A 26608-nucleotide genomic window follows, 5' to 3' on the forward strand; every position below is an offset into this window, starting at 1 on the left:
AATAAAAAGGTCCGACAGTGAGAATATTTCAACTTTGTGTCCACCTCACATTTCAGAACCCTCACATATGGCATGTATGAGTTTTCAAACATAATGGACCTACAATCAATACTGGCTCATATAAAAGAATACCTGCAATCAATGCCCACTGAGTGAACAATGTGTTTATCTCCTATGGGAAGGGATCAGAAGACACTAGGCCACAGTTCCACCCAATGGTTAGTGAAGGGAATTGCTTTAGCAGTATCTCTGTAGTGGGAACTCAGACTGCCTCTCAGCCTCAGGTGACCATGGCCATCTAAGGCAAATTTCCCAATGGAAAGACTTGGTGGGAGTAAAAACAAGAGAGCAACTAAAGAAAAATATGTGTAGGCTAATGTCCAAGATTCCAGCAGGACAGATGGAATTCTGGAAGACCGCTCGGTTAGGAAAGAGTTTTTTTGCAACTTTCCCTCCACTGATTTCTATGATACACTCTTTTTGCTTGTTTTGAACGCGGTCCAGGCTTTTTGGAGGTAAAACTTCTGCTGTATTTCCCTTGTCCGTTTGCTCATTCTTATGGATAAACTGACTAGTCCTTTTGACTGACTGTACTGAGACCCAAAAACTGTCAGTACTGAGAGACGCGCTGAATTCTTGCATTGCTACAATTACACAGTGAAGTGCAGTTCGGATACTTTGCATCCTTTTATCTTTTTATATAATGGATTTTTGGTTTCCAATACAATGTGCCTAAGAAAAGTTGGTGGTAGCTGTGATATTTGTACCGTTTTTTTTTTTTTTACTTGTGCACTTTTGCATTTACCGCAAACTGCTACTAAAAAGGTGGCTAGCGAGGTTTTTCGCTTATTCTTTGGACCTATTGTTCTTTGGCAATCTTCCTGCCTGCTCGGTCAGGAAATGCCTTCTATGGAAATCCCTTTCCTGTGGCTCTCGCTGGCTAAGGGGCTTTGACTGCGCGCCAGAGAAGAGGGCTGGGACTGACTCCGCTCAATCCACATCTCTGGTGCCAGAAAGTTGTTGCTGGGCAGATGTGCTGACCAGTGCCTATCCATGATTGGATAGCCACTGGGCGTTTGAATGATGCAAAGCCTTACTATTGGTGGGCTTGCTCCCAGCTGAATCTTGAATAAAGACTTCTCCTGAGACTGTTCAGCAGAGCATCACTGGACCAAGATTTCTATGAAGAGTAGGTCACCGACAATGCCTGCTGCTGACCAGCATCCACTCCAGTGTTGTCTCAGTGAAGCCATGCTCCTCTGTCCTGATCTCAAGAAGGCCTTCATTGGTGCTTCGACCCCTGTACTGGTGGAAACAATCAGTCTCAATGCCTGCTCGAGGATCCGTGCCTGCAGAGCCTTCAGAAGTGTCCCTGGGCCAACCAGTGGACTTACCAGCTCTATGCTGGGCATCATTGCTGCAGCAGTAGTCGTTCCGAGCAGAGCCTTGGAACTTCAGATTTTCATCTTGTGCAACAAGCAGCTTTTTCCACTGTCTCACACCAAGGGAAGCTGTTCTGGGCCTGCTCTTGTGTTCCCTGCTGTAAGATTGCCAGTGGCGACTCCCATTGCAACACTCCCATCCCGTGAGGTGTCCTATGGTTGTCTGCTCCGCAGAAGTCTTCATCTTTCATCATTTGGGTCTTCTATTGGAAGCAGTCTGGAACAGATTTCTGTGCACTACAACCAACAAACTAAATCCTGATGCCGAAAGTGACCTCTACACCCACGACCCCTGGTCCTCCCTCAACTGGATCAAGTGCAGAAGATAGTGTTCCTAACGGATTCTGGAACCCCTGCAGTGGTCTCTGAAAGAATTGAGTCAAGCAGTAATATAGTATACTATTTCTATCCTCCCTCCCCCCAAACCCGGTCCTCCATAGGGTTAACATGGGCATATAGGCTCTATTGCACACTAACCGGACCTTTGGTGGTGGAACCTGGTTTACGGATCCGTCGCTTGGCCTATCCTAATGGGTTGGGTTGAATCGAGTACTTACCTGAACTTTACTTTAACTTGTATCTTACATTGAAACTCTTTATGAATCATAATGACAGTTACTGCAAATCTCTCCATAAAGCAACCTGAAGTATACGTGTTGGAACCAGTGAATTTTGGCCACAAGGCCCCAAACCCTCTTAGGGTTGTACTTTATATGAAGTGGGGACGCTGTTTTGTGTTGATTCTAAGAGTTCAGCGTCGCTTTATGCATCTAAACTACTTACCTGCGTTGCACTGGTCATTGCATCAAATGCCATTCTCGCTCTCCTAAAGGTGAATGTATGTACAAACTCACTGAATGCTGGTCAGGTGGGAAAGGACATTTAGTGCTTGAGGAAAAAGGCATTATGCAGATAACTTAAGCCCGCAACTGCCATTTATGTTCATATGTAAAGAAATTGCAATAAGTATCACCATGCATTGGTTTTGTTTTGAAAACCTCAAAGCAATCATCATCAATGGCACCTTGGAGAGTAGCAACATCCTACATGTTAAAACACCCAAAATGAGCTCCACGAGGCACTCTCTGGTAATCTATGGGAAGCCATTTTAGAACACACCCTTTTCACTCTGCAGCAACTGCTTAATGAGAACATGTTGATGACTGGAAGTCGAGCATTGTTCAGGTGAGTACAACCTGCCTGAAAGACCCGAGAGCCACACTGGAATACGGAAATCACCTTGGGAGTGTAGCTGTGAAGAAGGGTCAGGAGAATCAACTCTGCATCCATTGAGCGTAGGCCAATTACTTAAGCAGAAATGTTAATACTTCTTATGGGCAACGTTATCAACGAAGAGAATGCCTGAAGGAGAAAGGAAGCAGCGGAAAGCCAAAGCAGCACTGCTTTCGCACGCTTGCATTTTTGAATATCAATCGTAAATAAGTGAGCAGTAATTGACAACACATAGGAATAAGAGTGGGCCAGGGTAATTAAGATCCATCTAGATAACATTTCTAAAAGTACAACGTGAGGTTGGATCAAAAGAGACCAATTTCAATAATGACCCATAGAGAGAAGACCATGTTAGTACTGTTTTGCTACATTGCAGGTAGGTAAGAAAATGGAATAGGACTACCTTCGAATTTAAAAGATTTTACAAGGTTTTAAAAGGCACTTGTATTTTGTACGTGAACTTACTTTTGTAGCACAAGTTTGCGTAACAACTTGCTATAAAAACAGTTCTTGTGCCTCTTCCAGCATGCTCTTTAATGCTTCCAAAACACAGGTGTACCGCTTGCTGTAAGGCAGTTCATTGACGTAAGAGGCTTCTTCCGTTTGCTCATCATGTAACAGTACATTTTCATTTTATAATCTTGAATGAAATGTCTTGCCCATCTATGACTGATTGAATCGAGACTTTTGTATAGTGGACGAAAATCCTGAAGGATCGCTGGCCCTAATCACCTCCTGCTTACTGGAAACGGAAGCCTGATGAGCTGGCATTTTATTCGGTGTTTTTTTTTTACACTTTGTGGTGTATTTCAAACACGACACCTTTCATAATTTAGGGTGATTTCATGGCTAATGTTTTTGAACAATAAACAGCCTTTTGCATGGATTTACACCGCAATATTTCTAATAAAGCCCTATATGGCGTCACAATGTACTAAATGCCAGAAATGCATAACAGGAGGAACAAAACAGATTGTATGTCTTAAAAACAAAAAGTCAATGTTTCTTCTTAAATCAATTAATCATTCAATAATATTTTTTTTCATTTCGCAATTTGACAAAACTCAAAAATTCTGAAATTGGAAGAATAGCAGGAGCCCACCTAAATCACAATTTAGCATGCAAAATATTTTGAATTTGTAATGTTCTGCACATTATAAGCCATGCGTAAGTGGCCAAGATCTAATCTGAATGGCTCATTTTCACGCCTTTATCAAATGTCTTCCCCATTAGGGACCTTTGGAGCTCTACTGTTCTTGAGATTTTCGGAAATATGAGTCTACTGAAACGCCCACAGTAGCAATTTAAACAACGTTAAAGGCACATCTGCGTTCAATGTTGCTGTTGGAAAAACAAATCAAAATATAGTAAGTGTAGGTTTTTTTTTTCAAGAGAGATGAGGAGATACTCACTGATTCGTTCATCGAGCAGCAAATACGGATATTTAAGAATTTCCAAGAGAGGAACCCGTAGATTGTTCTCAAAATCTGGGCCCACAAACTCTGGCAGCTTGGTTTCCCCATCTTCCTCCACAAAAAACAAGTCCTCATTCTCCACACTTTGATCTTTCATCGTCTTCTCAAACTGGGCAATAAGACGAGCTGTTTCCATCTCCCACAAGGCCTGAGCACAGAACAAAAGAGAAAATTAAACTTTTGTTGGGAAGGAGATCATCCTATCCCACCCCCCTCTCGCTGCAGCCGAAGTAAATAAACCATATATAAGCCAAGGGCGGAAAGACATCCACTCCCACGGTACATACACAACAAACTATTACACCAATAACATAGCTTGTGTCCCAGAAATGAGACACCATTTTGTATTAGGCCAGACGCCATCTTTTTACTAGGCTCGAAAATCAACCCTCTGTACAATCAGAGCTCTCCCATCCCCAGCATCTCTGAGGGACCAAGCCATCGCCACACCAGACCCACAGTGCAATGGTGTTCAAGTTTCTTAAGTTTGAATACGCTGTGGCTATTATTTTTCATTGTAGTAAAATGGGGGTAGGGTAAGGAGACACTGGCCATTTGTTGTTAGGAAATCCGAGCTCCAGTTCACTTGGCCATATCCATGTGTCTGCCACCGAAGCAGGACTCCTGTGAGCAGCTCATTTGTTCCCCATGCTTTGATGCTGGGCTGGGCAACTAACTCTCTGGTCACCGAGTAACCTTTGTGGTGCACATTCTCACCCAGAGCTTCGTTCAGGTTCACACTCTCTTCCTAGTTATTGGTGCAATACTCTGTGTCCATAAATATGAATCTTCCTACAAGAACCTGAAATGTTTAAAGGATGGCTGCATATCACATCTGATCCGCTGGGATGATTAGTCTTATATGGGTTCTCTTCCTTGGCAGGTTTCATTTCTCTCAGCCAATATGGGAATACTCCCGCTTCTCTTTAGGCATTTCCTGTGGTCGCTGGTCCAGATGAGAAGTGGGTGTTAATTCTGGTGATTCGGTCTCCTACGGACAGTCTGCTGATCAGCCTGGGCTCCAGTATCCAACTCTTGTGGATTTTGTTCCATGCCTTCCTGATTTGGAAGGGAGGGACTCCCTGTGAGAAACCAGTAACTTTTTCGTACTCTGGCATGTCTTGCAAAATCTACTCGATTACTAGTGTAGTCTAGTACATTTTCTTTTAAAAAGTGGATTGAATACCATTTTCATGGCACTCGACCATGTAGCCGAGTGACCCTTTTTAATAAAATGTTTGTATGCACCAATTGCAGTGTCTGCAGCTATTCCCTAGATGGCAGGTGTGCACCAGATGAATCCCAATTACGAAAAAGCCAATCTATGGCAGTCTACCATTTGAGACTTTTGGTGTAGGTGGTCTGGGTTTGTTTGTTTATTTTATTTGTATAGCGCTCCAGACCCAGGGGTAAATGGGCGCTCAAGAATATGGTTACAGGCATAGGGGAATACATTTGATATTAGTACATCATTTATACAATTTACAAGAATACAGTTAATGCAAATAGCAAGTAGACAGTAAGATATGTCGTTAGCCATATAAGTAGGTACATCAGGATGCAGGAGCTGTAGGGGCTTGTATCAAAGATACAGTATGGTGGTGTGTGAGTGCTGGTATGTGTGTGATGTGTCCCAGAGGACCTAACATGGTGTTAGTCTTTGTTTAGTAACCAGGAGATGACCTGAGTTCTGAAAGGTAGAAAGGTGGGGATGGATTTGATGTTCAGTGGAAGTGTATTCCAGAGTCGGGCGGCTGGAACCGGGAAACTGGTTCCGCCTGCTCTTTTTAGGGTATATTTAGGCAACAGCATAGTGTGTTGGTGGATCTGGTGATTCTGGTAGCAGGTTTTAGGGTGAATTTATTGGTTAGATAAGGCGGGGCAAGGTGATTTAGGGCTTTGTAAGTGAGGCATATCGTTTTTAAAAATCGATCTTTTGTTGGATGGAGAGCTATTTACATGTTTTCTAGTGGCGGCGATATGTTCTCTCCTAGGAATATTAAGAGCAGCTCGGAGTGCGTTGTTTTGGAGAACCTGCAATTTGTTGATTACAGATTTGTTTGCGTCTGCATATAAGCCATTGCAGTAGTCAAGTTTAGACTGTATGAGTGCTCTAGCTAATGTGAGAACGGTTAGTGGACAGCAGAGGTCTACAGGCTCTGATCAGCTTACCTGTGTAAGCAGTGGCTGAGGCGGTCATGTTGATTTGTTTGGAAAGGTTGGTGTTGGTATCTAGATAGAAGCCAAAGGTTTTTACACTTTTCGCGATAGGAATAGTGTTTCCATCAATAGTGAAGCTGGTGTAGTCGGGGCTAAGCTTCAGGATGGTATTAGGGGATCCGACAAGGAGCAGTTCAGTCTCATCATTCAGGCAGAGGCCATGTGTGGCCATCCATGCCTGAATGATGGAGAAGACTTTGTTGATCCGGCTGACGTCCGAATTGTAGTTACCGGATAGTGTTAGGAGTATCTGGGTGTCATCTGCATAGTTGGTGTAGGTGACACCCAGATGGTCCAGCTTGTCGAATAGAGGCTTTGTAAATATGTTATACAAAGTAGGCGAAACGCAAGAACCTTGTGGGACACCACAGGTAATGGGAATCGGGTCGGCCGCTCCTAGCGGTGAGAAGACACGCATGGTCCTGTTAGCGAGGAAGGATTGGATCCATGTGACCGCAGAGTGGGAGAAATGTGCTGCCGATGACAGGTGATTGCATAAGATTTTATAGTCAACCAAGTCAAAGGCGGTGGAGAGGTCTAGGAGAAGGATGGCAGCCCTGCCTTTGTCTTTAAGTTCATCGATCTGGCTTTTGAGATCAACAAGGGCCGTTTCTGTTCCATGTTGAGGACGAAAGCCAGACTGGCGAATTCCTAGTAATTGGTTTGTCTCAAGGTAATCTTGAATTTGTACATAGGCCACTCTGTAAAGGATTTTTAATAAGAACGGGACGGTGGTGATGGGTCTATAGTTTGTAGGTATCGACGGGTCAAGTGTTTTTTTTTCTAACAGTGGTAGAACTCATGTTTGTTTCAAATTGCTTGGGACTGCGTTACTAATGAAAGACAAGTTTATTAATTTGTTAATGAAAGGGGATAGATCCCTGACTGCGTCTTTTATAATCTGCGCGGGGCAGCCGTCTCCCTTACAGTTCGAGGTTTTCAAGGAGGCTATCATTTTTTATACTTCAGGTATAGTGACCTTTTTGAATGTGAAGCCTGAACTGATAGCTGTGGGTGATAGTGAGGTAGGACTGGTGGTTGGGCCAAAGGTAAGTTGTTGCCGCTTGTTTTCAATTTTGGTTTGGAGCCCCGTGATTTTGTTGGCAAGGGCATTCTGGATGCCTGTGCACCAGGGTTTATCCTTAGTACAGGTATCTGTAGGGGGATTAGGATTTTCTAATTCCTTTAAGATGTTAAATAGTTCTCTCGTGCTAGAGCCTGCACGAGTTATCCTGCCTGGGTATGGTGAGTTCAGAAACTCGTAATGGGAAGATGTCTGCCTGCGAGGGGGAGTGGGTGGGGCGGTGGTTGGGTTGGCACGCTTTCTCCAAAAAGATACAGAGGAGACATCACTGAGAACTGCAAGTGATTAGAACAAAAAAGGTATCAATCGAGGCATGGCCAAGATGGCAGGCTGAGTGGGCGCAGTCTGGGAAGTCACCCATCCCAGCGAGTGGCAACTGGAGATGCAAGACCACCAAACCCCCTAATTTCCCCTAATTTCTGCAGCACAAGCACGGAAGAGTAGCTGGGTTCGTGGCGCGAACCGTGCTGCCCCAGCAGTAGTGCAGGCAGTGGTCTAAGGGGAGCCTGGCGGAGAAGGACGGATGCGGTGTCTGAAAAAATGGTGACTGCACTCCTTGGCATCTGAACCCCTGGAAAGCGGGAGGAAGCAGGGGCGTCTGCTGGCAGGAAGAGCGCAGCTGAGACAGGCATTCGCAGATGGAGAACAGTGCAGAGCCTGGTGCAGGCAAGCTGGAGGAGGCAGGAGGCAGCAGCAGGGAACTCTGGAGCGGCATCAAGATAAGTGAGCTCTGGTGGATGAGCCACAGCCGGCATCAAGAGCATGGGGAGGCTGAGAACTGGGCCCCTTGGCTGGTGCATTTGTTAATGGAGGCGCCTGACCTGGATGGGCACACAGTGTCGGCAGCGGCCTCATCAGCATAACCAGAGGTGAGCAAGGCGCTGCAAATGACGAGACATATGGAAGCTACGTTACAGACCAAGGACTGGCAGTGTTGTCTGGAGGCAGTTACGCAGGAGTTGGGCATATCTTTGTAGGAGTATTGGGCCAGAACCTAATTGCTGGTGGAGTGCAGCATAGGATGTGCAGATCTGGTTGCGAGCACCAATGTTACCGCTTGGCCGATACCTCTGCAAGTGGTTGGACAGTAACAGGTCCTGGAGAAGACCGAGACTGAGTAGGGTCCACGGGAGCCAGTCTGGAAACACTGGGTCTTGCAGGTGCAAGGCCTGCTGTTATTCAATACTGCTCATCCCCCAGCGTAACCCCCAGCGTAACACTCCGTGCAGTTGCAGGGCTCACACACGGCAGAATATCTGGGCTGGAGGAGCGTTCCTGCCTGGCTATTTGAAGACATACAGGTTGGAGATATGGGTGAGAAGACGGGGCCAATAAAAGCAAGCAGCCGAGTGAACGCGCCAACTCTCTGAGGGCGCCCACATATCTAGACAAGTGAGCAGTATGTAAATGCGACCGAAGAAGAGGGGGCAGTCAGAGAAGAAAGGGGCATCCAGCGAGCACTACCAAGCAATCGACAATCTGATTTGCGTCTCAGGAGAAGGGGGGGGAGCTGAAGAAATGCTACTCAAAGATTTGGACCGGTACAGACGGCGGCGATGTCATGACCACTGTTCCCTTGTCTGAACTTAATGGTCCACCTTTCCTGTCTTTTCCGTTCAATACGTTGAGGGAGCAATTAGTCATCCCAAATCTGCCTCTCCTTCAGACGCAATGCCCCTTAGAATCATAAAGGAAATCACACTATCTCTAACTGGATTATGGAAGCTGTTAACAACTCATGCCGTTCAGGTTCTATCCTGGTGGAAATTAAACACGCGATAGCTATCCCTCTCTTGATCACTCTGTACCTGCCAACTATCGTCCCATTTTGCTTCTGCTGTTTTTTTATGAAGCTGTTGGAGACCTTGGTTTCTTCCCCTCCTTACTTCCTTTCTTGAACACTCTTTTTCTGGATTGCTTCCAATCAATGTTTCGCCCTGGTAGAGGCATGACGAGTATGCTGATTTCTGTGCATGATGATCGTTCCCTGTTGGCCGACAGGGAATGGGGTGGGTGCACTGATTTTATTAGACCCGTCATTGGCGTTTGATGCAGTTGACCATCACATGTTGCTTAACCGCCTCGCCCTCGCCGGCCTCTCAGGTCAAGTCCGTGCCTGGTTTGCCTCCTTTTTGACAGACCATAGTCAAACACTAGCTCTCTCCTCTTTTCTTTCCACTGCCACTTCTTTACACTGTGGGGTCCCTCAGGGATCCGCATTGTCCTCTGCACTTTTTAACATCTATATTCAGACACTTGTCATGCTCATCCGCTCCCACGGCTTCAGATGCTACACCTATGCCGATACACAAATCATTGTCTGGCTTGATTCCACCCAGCCAGGAGCAGCATCTCAGCTAAGGGGCTTGCCTGTTGGCAGTGGAGGGATGGCTGGGCAACAATTGGTTGAAACTCAATGGGGACAAGACGGAGGTTCTGATGTGTCCCCCCTCATTGTCCTAATTCTGCTTCTTCCCCCTCAGCTCCTGGCTGGTCCTCAGTGTTATGGCCTTCAGAGTTGGGTCTTTGCCCCACTCCTGTGCTCGAGGTAAAGAACTTGTGCTTCATGTTCTCTGCCTCACTGTCCACCTGTGCCCAGGTCAGTGCCATCTGTAAGGCCGTTTTTTCTTTCAGTCTCTTGCGCAAAGTACTACCCTTTCTCCCGGCCCAGCTAAGACTCGTGGTGACGGCCTCGCTGGTCATTAGTCGGCTTGCTTATTGTAACTCTTTTCCTTGCACAGCCCCTATACCTATTCCACCGTCTGCAGCTCCTTCAGAATCCTGCTGCTCGAATCTGCACAGGCACTTCCTATGGATCTCACATCTCACCGGTCCTGCGCTCGCTCCACTGGCTCCCTGTTTTACAGAGAGTGCAGTTTAAGCCTCTTACCATTGTCCACCAAGCTTTCTATGGCACAGGAGCGGAACAGTTGCAGGAAATATTCTGGCCATATTTACCATCCCGTGTGCTTTGCTCTAGATTCCTGTCTTTCGGTTCCCCGCTACCACTATGAGCGAATAGGTGGTCACTCATTTTCAGTGGCGGCTTCCAAACTCTGGAACTCTATTCCTCCAACTCTTTGCGCGACAAGCATCCATCTGGCCTACCGGCGCATACTGAAAACCTATCTGTTCTATTTGCTATATCACCTGCCTTTAACCCTGTTACATCTCCGTTTAGCACCACGATGCTCTGGCGATAGTGCGCTTTAGAAGTTCTTTTAACATAGCATTACAGAAATTAAGGCGCAGGCAGTGCTCATCAAAGAGGACCTGACTCAAGCCATAGCGGCGAACAGGAAGGATCTCGAGGACCTCGGGTGAGGGTAATGGACATGGAGGGTCAACGAACAGCAGTGGTGGAGAAGATCCCGGATTTAGCACAACAAACGCAAGCAGCAGAGGAGAGAATATTGATGCTGTAGAAGTGCAAAGATTTGGAAAACAGGTTGAGGAGGGAGAACATTAGGATTAAGGACCTGAAGGAAGGAACGGAGGGGGCGGACCTAGAAGACACAGTCAGAGTTATTTGTGGAACTGGTGGAAAACAGTTGGACACAGAAGCTAGGCATAGACAGGGTGCATCAGGTGGGCAGACGAAGGAATGACCCCGGAGCACACCCGCAGGACGTGCTGGTGAAGCTGCACAATTTCAAGGACAAGCAAAGGATAATGGTGGCTGCCAGGAAGCAGGGCAAGATGTGAATTAGAGGCAATGAGGTACAGCGATTTGACGACTTGGCCAAGTGACATTGGCTAAGCAAAGAGCGTTCAGAGTAGTTAGGGAGGAGCTCACTAAGAAAAACATGAAATATCGATGGCTCTTCCCGACGAAGCTGCAAGTCAGGCTAGGAAACGAGGCGAAGATCATAGACAGGGACTGAAGGGAATGGGAATGGGGCCGCAAGGGGAGGCGGCCCCCAGTGAAGGGTCACAGAGGCAGCCTGCACCGAGCCATGAGGGGTTGACCAAAAAGGCCAAGCAAAGGTTGTGACAGTACAGCCGTCTAGAGGAGGCGATCTTAGACTGATGCTGTTCTCCATTTGCTGTGGTGGCAGCAAATCGAGAATCTTGGTTCAGAGGGACGTCAGTGTCGTTCGCACCAGTATAGCACTTGAATTTGACTTTATGCATGTTGTTGTGATGGGTTATATAGGGTGTTTTTGGGGGGTGCGCAATTTGGTTGCCGAGGGATGGGGGGACCAACCTGGTGTCCGTTCACAGATGGGGTCATGCCAAGACCCTGATAGGAGGTTCCAGGGATACTTATGTCAATAAGGGTGCCAGGTCTAAAAGAAAAATGAATACGCTTCTGTGGGAGTGTTCTGGTGAAGGATCAGGGGGTGAAGGTCAAGCGGGGAGAGTCGGTAATGGGGCAGAAGCCTACAGCTCAAACATGCCAAAACTTACATTCGAATCGTGGAACATTAGGGGGCTAACTAGCCCGAAGAAGAGGCTTAGCATACTGAGGAATATTGTTAAGAAAGGGCTCCATATTGTATGCTTGCAAGAAACCCATTTCAAGAGGGAGGATGCAAAGAGATTATACAGTAGGCAATACCCTACTCCGTTTCATGCACAAGCTAAGAACAAAGGTAGGGGGATGGAAATCTTAATGCACATAGACGTCGCCCTAGAGGGGATGCAGGTTAGAAAGGATCCCTTTGTAAGGTTCATAACGGTGAAGGGAAAACTGAAGGGGCAGACATACGTTAGTTTCAGTATATGCGCCCAACCAGGGACAGGAACACTTTTTAGACACCTGGTTGGATGAGTTGAAAGTATTTGGTGAGGGGGAGTGGATGATTGTGCGAGATTTCAACCTGGCTTTCGATCCGAGGTGGGAGAGGTCGAGAGGAGTATGGGGACATGCGACCGGGGCACTGTCGAAACAATGGCAGGACCGAATGGCTGGGATGGGCCTGATGGACGTTTGGAGGATAGAAAATTGACAAGAGATGACTATTCATTCTACTAATCCATGCACTTAACATACTCCAGGACAGATTACATACTAACAACGCAAAGGATACCAACCTCAAGCCACAATGCGACCTTGGGTTCCATCACACTCTCAGATCACGATAAATACTTGGAAGCAGTCAGGGATGAGGGGAGAGGTGGGATGGTTTCAAAGATCATATACAAAATTATTCAAATCGCTCTTGCGAAGGATGTGCGAGAGGCAAGGAGGAGGGAGAAGAGGGAGTTGGAGGAAGAGCTAGGGAGGGTGGAAGCGGCAAATAAGGAGTCACAGTCGGCATGTCTATACGGGCAGCTGGCGCCTTTGAAACTGTAAATTAGACAGCTGGTCAATAAGTCGGCAGAGAGCACCATATTATGATGCAAACAGTATTTTTATGAGCACAGGAACTAAGTGGGCAATATTCTAGGGAGAAAGCTGACAGTAAGGGAACAGACATTTTATAACAGGCCTGCAGGATCGGAGGGAACAGGTGGTAACAACGGAGGAGGGTTGGGGGGCAAGAGACGGCTGGTTGCAGGACTCCTTTGCAGAGTTACATAGCGAGGAGTCATGTGATGAGCAGGATGCATAGCTGGAGAGTTGGACAGGGCCGAAAATGTCAGACGAGCAGAGGCACCGATAACGAGGGAGGAGGGGGCTCGGAGGCCATAGGCAGGCTGAATCTGCATAAAAGTCCGGGGGCGGGAGGACGTATGGCAATATTTTATAAGACTTAGTTTGCAATTGGGAGCCATCATGGAAAAGTTTTTTAATGAGTTACCGGAAAGTGGCAAAATATCTGCATCCATGGACATGGCCCACATAACTCAGATTCCAATGTCAGGCAAGGAGGTGCAGTTATGCTTCACTTACAGTCCAATAGCACTCATCAACCTGGACGCCAAGCTGTACACACGAACCCTAGCAGCAGGGCTCAATGGGGTTTTGCCTGACCCGGTTGCACAAGACCAGTCGAGCTTCATCCAGGGGAGGAACATGTTTGATAATATCAAAATACTCCACATCATGAAGAATGTTCCATAGAATTAGGGTTACATAACACAATCCCATGCATATCAGCAGCTTAAGCACTGGGCAAGCACACCTGCAAGGAGGGATGGGGCAAATAGAACATTAACAGAATGGGAAAGGGAAATTACAGACAGTGTGACCAACAGATGGGTTATTTCGATAATGTATAGAAATTTAGTCGGAGCAGCAGAGCAGGGTCCCCTGCAGACAATGGGCAAGTAGACGCGGGCAGGCAATTCTCTGATAAGGAGTGGGAACAGGCAACTAAGAGCATTTGGGCTGTATTCATCGCCACAAAGTCAGGAACTGCAATACAAACTCTTGCACAGATGGCACTACACACCATAAGTTGAATAAAATTAGAGGCTGTAACTCTCTGGTATGCTGGTGGGAATGTGGGGAGGAGGGGATGGAGAAGCACATTTTGTGGGGTTCCCACAGTTGAAACACTTCTGATAGGAAGTGAAATCAAGGGTTGGGGAGATTTGGGAGAAGAGCACTACTTTTGCTATAGACATGGCACTGCTGAACATCCACGCGATTGGGGAAACAATGCTCAGGAGGGGTAAAGGAGTGTTGTGTGCCCATTTTATGTTGGGAACTAAGTACTGTATTGCAAGGATGTGGCGGATGCACCCTCCATTGTACAATGGTACTATGTAATATGGAACCTCTAAAGTATGGAGAAAATGACATCAATCAATCATGACAACTTGGCCCGATTTGGGTAAGTTTGGGCTCCCTTTGTAGTGTATACTCTAAAAGATGCTAACCAACTGTATATCCCTGCAAGGCTGAATTTGATGGACATTCTCCCAGAGGAAGGAGAGCAATGGGTGGCAGTATGCTGATGGAGGACGTTAATTGATGTATTTGACCTAGACCTGAAGGGGCGTATGGAGGAAATTACACATTAAGAGAGGTGGCGGATAATAGGACACGGATGTTAGTAGAAAACATTGGGTGGATACATAAACTGTGATGGCTCTGCAAGTGATTTGTGTCTTGGCAATGTTCATGATGTTTGTGTTGTTGATGAGCTTATGTTGTGACCTTTTGCTAATGATTTGGTTGGGTAAAACATTTTTCCATTTTTTTTTTTTTTTTTTTAAAGGTTTCCATGTGGCCTAGAGCCGTTGCTGGATTTCATTTTTGGTTCTACAATCAAGGCCTGCATTGGATTCATTCGATTTTGTAAATGCGTGTTGTTACAGTATTGATAATTATTCAGAAAAATGATTATGCACATTTTGAGTTCAAATGTTTGAACCGGAAAGAGTGTCAGGGCCCTACAGAGAAGTCACAGACCAATGGCAGTCAACAGGAAGTGGAGGCAAGTGCTCGGGGTAAAGGATATTTTTTAGAGCGATTGTGTGTGGGTGAACCAATGGTTTATTGTGTTCCTTAACAATAGCTAATGCAGGAACCCAGCAGTGGAGAACTCTCTTTTAGCAATTGATTGGCTGTAGGCAGTGGGAGGCAGTGTATGGTCATTTGGAATCTCTCAAGAAATTATAAATTGCCTTTCATCCAAGTTTCGCAGAGGAGAGTTCACAGCCTTTGAAGCTCCAGAAGGAAAAACTGTGAAAAGGAGAAAATATAAACTTAAGAAGTCAGAGTTGGATGGAAGGAGAAAACTAGAAAGAATGATCCCGAGCATATCCTGAAGAAAAGACCCAATCGGAGCTAAGTGTTTTCTTCAAGTACCAGAGTATTTTAAAGACCGGTTATATATGGCATAGATTACTCACCATAATCGTATTTCTGATGCTTGTATCTGCTTAGATTCACATGCTGTGCATAGGCCGACATCTAGTGGAAGCTGCAGAGTATTACAGTTGTTTACGCTCCCTCCCCTGACCCCAACAGCTCATGAGGAAGGTGGTGAACAAAATCCACAAGGAACCGATGGCGCTTATCCTAGATGCTCCTATGTGGGCTAGACAACCATGGTATCAACATCTGCGAAAACTGGCAATGTGCGATCCCATGAAACTCCCGTGCCCGTACAATTTACTCACTCAGCACGAGGGACTAAGAGTGCACCCGCAGCCTCACTCAATGAACTTGGCAGCATGGCTCCTGAGGTCAGAGTTCAGACATCTTAACCTGCCACGGAGATGCATGGATATCTTGAAAGGATCAAGAAAACCAAACACTAGAACACTGTTACTTTGACACATGGAGAAGATTCATAATTTGGTGCAAGTCTAAACTAATTAACCCCATAGAATGTACTCCTTCCTACATTCTAACTTATATGCTCCATTTGCTAGATGCAGGGTTAGTATTAAACTCCACTTGGCGGCTTTATCAGCCTACACCACTTCCCATAATAAGGTCTCATGTTGGAAAGTACCTGTCAAGGCATTCATGGAAGGAGTAAAGAGACTCCACCCTCCTATTTCAGCTGGTTTTACGTATTCACCCTTTACTGTATTCACCTGGTTAAGCCCTGCGGGAGTGAAGGGTTTGTGGAAATACTGTTTGTGGCTGTATTTCATCTTGATGCAGCGTGGAACCTGAGACCGGCGTTACTGCTCCTTTAAGAACTTTGATCCTGCCCCCTCCAGGAAGAAGGATAAAAAAGCTTCCTGTGTTGCCCTTGCGGCGTTAAGCCCTGCATGCGTGAAGGGCTTTGTGGAAATACTGTTTGTGGCTGTTGGGCTGGGAGGCTGGAATAGAGCTGACCGTTTGCCGCTCCCATTTACCATTTCTATCTATGGAAGTGCTGAAGGGCTGAGACGGTCTGCTCACCAGAATTAGAGATAAAGACTAACACAAAAGCAACATTGGAACGAAGGCAGGGGGTAAGTGCTAATGCGATCTGTTACAAGCTCAGCTGCTGGGAGACTGCAAAGGTGTTCTTTTTGATCCCAGCATCTGATTAGCCATTTCAATTAACACGGCGAGCAGTTCTCGGGTGTACTGGGTCACGCATTGCTTCTTATACTTCCAGAGTGGAGGGAACGTCTTTTTTTACTTGAACCTATTTGCTGGTCACTGGGGGGAAGAGACGTACTAAGGCTGCTCCTCAAGCTATCGGGCGTTCCCAGGACAGCAATCACCTCACACTTACTATTACATATTGCTCTGCGAAGCAAGACGTTTGACTGAATAACAGAGTGCTGTTTATTAGTTTCATATCATGTTATTGCTCATTGTGAATTTGTGAATCTGTTAGTTAAAATTTCTTTTTCGCAATATAGCCTGCAATCAGGAATGCCAGCCAATGTATCCAGCAAGGTGCTAAGTCGGAGTAATGGCGAATCTCCGGTCCACAAAAAAGTGCTTGGCATAATGGCTGAAAAAAAGACTTTTCTTAAAGAACGCCCGCACTCCCAGTCTATGGGAATAGTCATAAGATCATGCTATAACTGTTATGAGTATTCAACAATTGGTGGTGCGGGGAGTAATAACAAACTAAAGCAATTGGATGCCACAATTGACAGTGAAATGGCAGCTTTACTAAAAATAAAATGTTAAAAAAGCTTGTAACGGCGAAAGGAGCCTTACCGGTGGGAGGAGTTTCAGATATGACAATGGCGATTGAATGCAATCAGTGTTACCTGGTGGATCCAGAAGAACAAATGTCTGAGAATCGGAGTATAACGCAGCCTACAAGATGCACGGTGGAAAAGCAGAAAAGGTTAAGAGCAGCCTACAATGAACTGCATATTACAGGCCAGGTTGACAAATAACCTTTAGACTTCATGGACATTAGCGTCGAAATTACCGAAAGAAATGGTCGCATTGACCAAATGTTCTAAAAACGCTACCACCAAAGGTTCGAACACCAAAAGTTCGAACCTTTGGTGGTAGCATTGAAGAAAAAAATACGGGGCTGCGGGTTTGTCCCCTGCAACCTCCGCTCACTATACTTCATGGTATAGTGAGCGGGGGCTGCGGGGGACAGCCCTGCAGCCTTCCATTACAAAAAAAAAAAAGGACCCTGCAGCAGCGGTTCCAGATCACGGAAGTGAAAGGGAACTGGCGCTGCAGGAACCCAGCGTGAAGATCAAGGTAAGTGCGGTTTGTTTATGTTGGGGGTGTGGGTGTGCTGAGGGTGTGGCTGGGGGCATGTGTGTGTGTGTGTGAGAGAATGTATGTGTGTTCGCATGAGAAAGGAGCAAACTGTTGGTTGTTCGCACCTTTGTCATGCAAATGATTTGCCTGCGGTACTTTCAGCCGCGGGCAAATCACTAAGATTCATACCGCCGGCATTGAATGGATGAAATTTTGTACACTCAAATACTGCCGATTTAATGTAGCTGGAGGAAGTCTCTCCAATCCAAAGTCCTGTTGGAAAAATGTCATCAGCATTTGAAAATCAAGGAGAGTATAACACCTTGAAAACAGTGAATGCAGGTGAACATGACGAATTGAAGACCGCACATGTACCAAAGCAAGTGAATGAGCAAAGTAATTGTGGAAATCCAGCTATGCTGGGTTCTGTAATAGAAGAAAATGTGGTGGGGCTTACAACAGTCAACATCTCGCTGGCGGCGATGAATCTAGCACCAACAACCCTAACCAGATTGTACGAAGGCATGGATCAACAAATAAATCAAACTATTATGCTATCACAAATAGCAAATCGAAAGGAGAATAACCATTTAAATAATAGTGTGGATGATCAATGTGAAATGTATGAAATATTCAGACACTAAGCAAATATCAGTAGGATCACAAACAGAAGACTCTTACGATCAAGATGTAGATAGTAATGCGAGAGATGAAATGGACAAAGTAAAGGAAAGCATGGTTTCGCCAACAGTGAAACCTGGCATCAAACAAATTCAAAATAAATCGAGAGTTAAAACGACATCAACTGCTGTGAATGACAAGCCATCGTCTAATGAAGTGGAATCAAATGAAAATCAGTTAAATATGGAAAAGTCCGTTTAAGTTGTGAACACCCAAACATTTCAAATATTCAACTCTGAAAATTCTAAATCAGACAAGAAAGCAAAACTGTCGGGAAATAAAGCCGCAAAAATGAGGAAAAAGATGGTAACGATACAACAAAAAACGCACAGAAAGCAAAAACAAGGAGATTCTTGAAAATCATTGATAAATCTAATTGTTTTTGTGATTTGTTAAACAAGGAAGTGATTCAAGAACAACTGATGAGGAAGGATCAGCAATTGAAGCAAGCTAAGCCTCTTAAGATTGTGACATATGAACCCCTCAATGAAATAGTAGCCTTCACTGAAATGCAAGGCTTAGAAGTTGTATCAAAGGGAGAGGCACCAAAACCGGCGATTGCGGATAAACAAGAGGAGAAAGTACATGAAGAAATTGCAAAAGGGGCATTAGAAAGGCAAAGACTCTCGATTGATCAAATAAGGGATGAAATTAAACACACAGTGCCACAATACTTACTTAATCAGCAGACCACTCAGATTATTCAACCAACAAATCAAAATGACACATCACAAGAAAAGATGCGTACCAACCGATATTGAAAGGTCCAAACTGGTCGGAAAAACAACAGCGAAACCCTCCACAAAAGCAACCGATTATGGGACTACCCGATGCATCTAATGAATCTCGCCCAAGGCCAGGAGGAATAGAAAGTATGAAAAACCCAACGGGTTGGAAATCACAACAACCAATGATGAATTATCATAACTTAATTGTTGAATGCCTAGGGCATCCTTTTGCTAAATTTGATCTTAATCGCTCGAGTATAATGAACATATGTAGAATGTGCCACAATTAAGAAATATAATCTCATCCGATATAAATGTCACTGAATTCCTCGATGATAATGATCTATCGAGGGTATGGTTATCCATACGTTCGACTTTAATAGCGAACACAATATGGGGAGAAAGATCGATACTTAATGAGATGGGATTCACCCTTAGTCAATAATCGAATCAATCAAATTGAGAAAATGGAAAAGAAAAGCCTGCAAATGTATGGAATGGAAAGTTCAAGCATCCCACAATACCAATTACAATCTCAGAATATGTATGAAATGGAGAACTGCAACCAGTCATAACAATGACCGTTAATGGAGTGGAAACGCAAGCTTAGATGTGAAATTTGAAAAGTACAATATCTACCAGTCGCACAAAGATCAAGACAAGGTCTTATCTATACGTTTTCCCAGGATGCCTATGCAGGTGTTGCTTTTATCGGGTAGGGGGCGTTGTGCGGTTGCTCGTCAATATGGACAATGGATTGATAAAGCGCTTGTGGTTGCAGTGAGGCAAATACTAATGGTATGGAAGACGAGGAAGAAGCCTAGAGTAGAGAATTGGATTAATGATCTGTTAGTATTATCGAACTTTGAGCGGGTGATGTTTGTGAGGCAAGGAAAGGAAAGTAAATATCGAGCTCTTTGGAAGCCGTTTATGGATTTATATGGTGACTGTGTATCTGATGATTAGTTGTTCCTGTTGGATCCGACTACCTGATAATGTATATGTGCTTTAATTGAGGATTCTTCGTCAGTCTTGTTTTTGTTCTGTTTTGTGTGAGTCTGTAAGATGTCTGTATGTCTTTTGTGTTGTTCTGTGTTGGACTTTTCAAAATGTAAGAATTTGTTTAGGTATTTTATTTCAAGAAAGGTTAGTAATTGGTTTTGAAATGTCTGATGTTTCAGTATTTATACATGCTTTGGATTACTTTTATTTCCTTACCTATTTAATGTAGAGTGTTATGTTTTTATACTCTATTGAACTTTTGGTGATGTATTTTTTGATTATTTGAAAATCTTGAAAATAAATGAATAAAAAAAAAAAAACAGATCAAAACATATAAAACATCTAAAGTCAGTACATAAGAACTGGATTAGAAGTAGGAAAGCTCTAAGCTTCCAAAAGGACAGCGAGAAAATGTTGACGAAAATGACGAAATCCACAGCAGAGATCTGGGGGCTGTTGAATGAAACAACTACAGTCTCACTAGAATCAATCCAATCAAACTCCATAGCGGAAAAAACATGGTGTGAATACTATAAAGGCTTCTATCAATCGCCGTTTACTATTGATCAGGTAGTAATTCTGTCTGTTAAGGGGAGCCATTTCTTGGATTTCGATGAAGATATAAAATATTTTATTGGGAAACTAAATACATCACGTGTAGCAGGGCCGGATGGTCTAAATAACATAATGCTGAAGAATTATCCGGACATATGGCCAAAGATTCTGAATAAGATCTTCCTATATGTCATGTTAACAGGGGAAATACCAGCAAATTGGAAACAATCAGTGAGTGTACCCCTGTATAAGAAAGTAAATAGATCTGATCCTTCTTCCTTTAGACCAATAGCATTACTCGATTGCCCTGGCAATATTTTTGGACTCATTCTGTTAAAAAAAACGTTCAATGTATGGCTAACAGAAAGGAACTTAAGAGACCCATACCAAACAGGCTTTATTGTCGGTATTAGGACCAGTGTAAAGCTGCTAGCCCTAAACGCTATTATTGCAAGCCATCGCAAAAAGAAACCAGCATTGTACGTAGGATTCATTGACTTCAAAACAGCCTTCGATGCAGTAGAGAGAGAACTACTGCTTATGAAACTCCCAAAACAAAATTGCCCATGGAACTTATTGAAATGGATTATGGAACTTCACTCAGATACCAGTTCAAATAAGATTGAGCAGAGAGGGCATTCTTTCAGAGAAGATAACGACAGCGAGAGTATTGAAGCAGGGGTGTATTCTCGCGTCCACCCTGTTCAACTTTTTAATTTTTTACATGGGTGAAAGTTTCAGAGATATCATAACAGACTCTCCTAAGCATGATGGCCAGGAAGTAAAATGGCTATTTTATGCTGATGACTTATTGTTGCTATCAAAGACACCATCCGGGCTAGGAAATATGCTTAAAAGCCTGGAAAACTATGCCCAACGAAATATGATCGCAATAAACACAAAAAAAAAACAGATTATGCAGTTAGAAAATGGAATACAGCGCTGTCAGAATAATACATGGCATCTGGATAAAGTTAAACTCCAAATTGTACCATCTTATATATATCTAGGGACTAATATAAATAATCCTCCACAGGATCTGCCACATGAGATAAACTTAAAAGCGAAACCAAGTACAGCCACTTCGCAAGCACAAATCATTGAAAGCAGATTTAGAACATTTTCTGTTTGTCCTATTGTAACCTACTACAAACAAAAAACCATTCCAATATTAACTTATGGATCAGAAACCAAAGCTGCAAAAAATGGCGTATATTGGAATAAGTTAGATAGATTTTTTGGAAATCAGTCCTAAAATTACCAACTGCAGCCCTAATAAATTTAATTAGACATGAATTAGGACCGATCTCCATGTATGCACATTATCAATGGAAAGTATGTATGCTGTATCGTAAATGCCTACTTGCTGATAAGAAAAAGAATATTCTATCGATAGTGTCTAACTATGTAAAAGAAAACTATAATGAAATGTTCATGCTTAAATGGAGGTTGAAAGCGCAGGAAACTATGAGCGATGATTGTTCATCAGAGGAGACTCTTCTTTTAAACCCAGAGTTAGCTAAGAAAAAATTATGCCAATTCGATTTGATTCAAACAAGGGAAGGTGGTAGCGATTATATGGTATTCAAGGAAAATCCATTCATGCATAAAAGTTATAGCTTCATGAAATCGTACCTTTCCCTGATAGAAAGCACCCATCAGGTCTTTGGAGACTGAGATTAAACATTTAGAAAACACGCAAGGTAACAGGGAAATGGCACTCCCTTTCACCCCAAGAACAATTATGTCGATAGTGTAGTAATGAAGTGGAAACCTTGAAACAAATATTGTTGGAATGTGTAAATCTGCAATCATTACATATAAAATATTTTTGGAGCCGCTTTGAACAAAGTGAAAATGTTGATGTGGAGACGATGTGGTATCGCATCTTTCATATACATTCCAAATCATTGGGTTTTGCGACCATGAACTTCCTGGCTGAATTAGATTTGGATAAAGATGAATCTCCGTTATGATAACTAATTGGAAAATATGGAAAGGATATAAGAAATAAGAGTTTTAAGATTGATCGTAATAATGAAATGTGATAATTTTATTTCCGTTTTACATTGTGAATTATGTATGTGTTAGAGATTTTGTATTGTTTTGCTTTTTTTATATTTAAAAAATGTAATTTTGAAAGATTGATTGAATCAGCCAAACAAAATAATAATAAAAAAGTATTCACCCTAAATTCTTCCCTAAATTAATCTCCAAATTTCATGTAAACCAGTCAATTGAGCTACCGGCTTTCTTCCAGGAACCAAAAAGCTCAGCTGAGGTAAAACTCCATACACTAGATGTTAGGAGGGTGGTCCTCTACTATGTAGACAAGACCGCTAAGAAAAACAGATACATTGTTTATCTCCATAGCGCCAGGCAGAGAAGGTGACCGCATTTCAAAAAATTCCATCTTTAAGTGGATAGTCCGATGTATACAACTGTGCTATTCCCTATCAAATAAGACACTGCCTTTTACACCCAAGGCCCATTCCACTAGAGGCACATGATCCACTCTGGTTTTAATTGCAAATGTCCCTTTAGACAGTATTTGCAAAGCAGCTACATGGAACTCAATACATACTTTTACTCAGCACTACTGCACTGACACTCATTCCAAGACAGATACACAAGTGGGACAAGCGGTTCTTAAGACATTTATTCGCTCATGACCTTCTCACATCCCACCTCCTTCTTCTAACACTGCTGGCTAATCTATGCACAGCATGTGATCTAAGCAGAGTCCACACGCCTCTGAAGGGATACATTACTCACTGTAATCATATTTCTGATGCTTGTATCTGCTTAGATTCACATGCGCCCACCCTTCCTCCCCTTGGAGAGAAGGCGAATGAATGCTTATGAGCTTGTCTGATACATATCTGCTTGGATAGAACTGTACTCGCGCTACACCTCATGCTACCTCATGTCAGAAAAATAATCTGAGGGACTTTGAAGCGCGAGGAATCATGGGTACAGTGGACGTCACATTAGGGATAGTATTACTGGCACGCCCTGTCGATGTCCCTTTTCGAGTTTCGAAAACAACTAATACTCTGCAGCTTCCACTAGATGTCGGCCTATTCGCAGCATGTGATCAAAGCAGATTCCACAAGCCTCAGAAATATATATAATACATTACTCACGATAATAGTATTTCTGACGCTTGTCTGCTTAGATTCACATGCTCTGCATAGTACGACGTCTAGTGGTAGTCATGGAGCATTACAAGATTTGTTTTCGAAACTCTAAAACTGACGTTGGCAGGCGTGTTAGTAATACTACCCCTAGTGTAACCATGGTCCTTCACGCATCGAGATCCCTCAGATTGATTGTTTGACATGAGGTTGCATTAAGTGTAGCGCGAGTACAGACGAGATCAAGCAGAAACCGTGATTAACCAGAAAACATCTATGCGCCTTCGACTCCAGTAGCGGAGGAAGGGTGGGCGCATGTGACTAAGCAGATACAGGCATCAGAAATACAATTACGGTGAGTGATGTATGCCTTCTGAGGTTTGTGGATCTCATTAGATCACATGCTCTGCATAGATTAGGAAGCAGTATCTGGAGGAGGTGGGATGTAAGAAGGTACAGCAGCAAATAGATGTTTTAGAACCGCTTGTCCCACTTGTGAATCTGCTTTAGAGTGTGTGTCAATGCAATAATGCTGTGTGAATGTATGAATGGAACTCCAAGTAGCAGTTTTGCAAATGGCGTCTAGAGGGACGTTTGCGATGAAGGCTAAGGTAGCTCCGGTAGCTCTGGTAGAGTGAGCCCTGGGAGTGAAAGGTAAAACCTTTTTGTATAGGGAGTATCAGAGCTGTATGTACTGGACTATCAATTTGGAGATGACGTTTGATGTGTGAGCACCCTCTTCCAGGTGCTATGGAAACAAAGAGCTGGTCTGTTCTCCTTAGGGGTTTAGTTTTGTTCACATAGTACAAGACCGCCCTCCGTACATCAAGTGTATGGAGGCTTCTTTCAGCTGACTTGGATGGATTTTGAAAGAATGTAGGAAGTTCTATGGATTAACATGGAACTTTGAAATTAACTTGGGTCAAAACCTAGGATGTGTTTTGAGGACAACCTTGTCTGTGGATTATAAAGAAAGGGTCTTGTACGGACAAAGCTTGTAGCTAACTGACTCATCTTATAGAGGTGATGGTTACTAGGAATGCAGTTTTCTAAGACTTATGTTTTAGCCTGGCTTTGTGCATAGGCTCAAAGGGTGGACCCATGAGCTTGGAGAACACATTAGATCCCAACTGGGTGGAGGGTTAGACATGGGCGGCTATAGCCTATTTACCCCTTCCATGAATGCTTTAATGACAGGAACTTTCCACCAGGACACCTTGTTTTGTATAGTGGTGTAATCCGACAGGGCCGCCAGGTGTACCTTGATTGAGTGAATACTAGGCCGGATTCTAGTAGGTAAAGCAAGCAATGTAGAATGTTAGCTGGGGAACATTCGGGTGGGTTTAGTGTTTGTGACGTGCACCAGATCACAAATCTCTTCCACTTGTTAAAATAGCAGTGTCTGGTGTTGGGTTTCCATGCCTCCTTTAGGATATCCATACACCTTTGTGGAAGATTTAAGTGCCTAATTCTAGGACTTCAGGAGCCAAGCTGACAAGTTCATAGATTGAGGGCGAGGGATGTTCCTTTGTGTTGTGTTAGCATGTTGTGTGGGCACAGAAGCTTGATTGGGTAATACCCATAACATCTATGCTAAAAAGTAAAGTTTGCTTTGATGTCCTAAATTGAATTTTCTTTAATAACCATACATAACATGCTGGAAGTTTGTGACGAATCTCCAAACCTAAGTGAGTTTATGGCAAAACTTATTTTTTGGAGCGTTTTTAAAGCACTGAAAATGAAGTGGGTAAATCCAGGACATTTTGCCTTTTGCATCTTCTAGTTTCCCATGCAGGATATTATTTTGGCACAAAATGCTGCTATAAGGATTTACATGTTATGATGCTTTACTATGCAAGTAAACTCTATAGGACATTATTATTGTAGGTCTTGACACCCAAAACTAAAAGCTTTGTTCCAAGTAAAGCGCGGAAGAAGGTGGCCCAAATTGAAAGAGCTGGTTAAAATCCCAGCTTCGCTGTTTAGTGCAAGTGTGTGATGCTGGGCAAATAATGTAATCTCACCCTGACTTCAATTGCAAAAATTGGAGTGCATATAAGTTTACACTCTTACAAAAGGACAGTTTTAATAAGTGTAGGGACACATTGGTGTATACTGGTGCTCCTCTGCTAGTGGCTCCAATACTGCTGCATAGAATTGCATTATTGCTGCACTGGCCCTCCCCCATTCCTGTAACACTGGATTAGACAGGCAGACAGTGTCACCAGCCAGTCAGTGCACCAGAGATTCTAGTATAGAGGACTGTGGTAGAACCAACATTACATTTTCTCCCCTGTTGCTCCCAGCCACTGAAGGTGCTTGGGCCGTCCAGAGTACTGCCCCACACTCTGCAATGCCCCGTTATGCTAGGATATTGAGTCTTTCATTGCACACCATCTGCCATTTTCACACTTTCTAGGACCTTCAGGTTCTGCAAGAAATGGGTGTTTCAAACTCAAAGGAGAGAGCAGTTAACTGATTGTAACATTGAAGCTGCACTAGAATATTCTTATTACAATGAGTAATGAAGTGTAACGCTCACCTTGTTTCCACGGGGACGCCTCACGATAAGCCGGTAAGCTCTTCGGGACCTCTCACCTTTCCAGGAGTTCAGGCTGTCGAGGATCTGCTCTGGAAGATAGGAGGTGAAGTTTAACTGCTGTTCCTTCCGCTGCAACCCACCTCCCGAGTTCCCTTTGCAGTTCCCCCCAGGAGACGTCTCTCACCTTGCGTTCTATAAGGATGCGCTCTACGTCCTGCCGTGCTGGGCGGGGGCGCGTCGTTAATGGCACCGTACCGCCGAATTTCTTCACTGGCGAGGGCCGGAGTCCAGACTGGCTGCAACTCCTCCTTTTCAGGTAAGACTTTATTGGTGAAAGCAGTCTTTATTTGGATTTGCACGTAACCTTCTCACTTCTTCTTGTAGGTGTTGGAAGCTGCGGTGGAAGCCGGAGCCGGGTTCGAGAAGGTAAAATGGATCGCCAAGCGGCGCTGAGAGCGTCCTTGCAAATGGCTAACCTACGCTAT

At 44.0% G+C, this 26608-nt stretch overlaps 1 protein-coding gene across 1 annotated transcript in view; it reads right to left on the bottom strand.

The window, feature by feature from the left end:
* Positions 1–26608, bottom strand: part of SETX (senataxin) — a 1477926-nt gene that overhangs the window by 1124141 nt on the left and 327177 nt on the right. The window contains exon 3 of the mRNA XM_069609306.1: positions 4088–4298. Within this exon, the coding sequence (XP_069465407.1) occupies positions 4088–4298 (211 nt within the window). The remainder of the gene's footprint in view (positions 1–4087; positions 4299–26608) is intronic.

The sequence above is a fragment of the Ambystoma mexicanum genome, chromosome 8 (assembly GCF_040938575.1).
Source record: "Ambystoma mexicanum isolate Mex_15411 chromosome 8, UKY_AmexF1_1, whole genome shotgun sequence".
In the NCBI taxonomy this organism is placed as follows: domain Eukaryota; kingdom Metazoa; phylum Chordata; class Amphibia; order Caudata; family Ambystomatidae; genus Ambystoma; species Ambystoma mexicanum.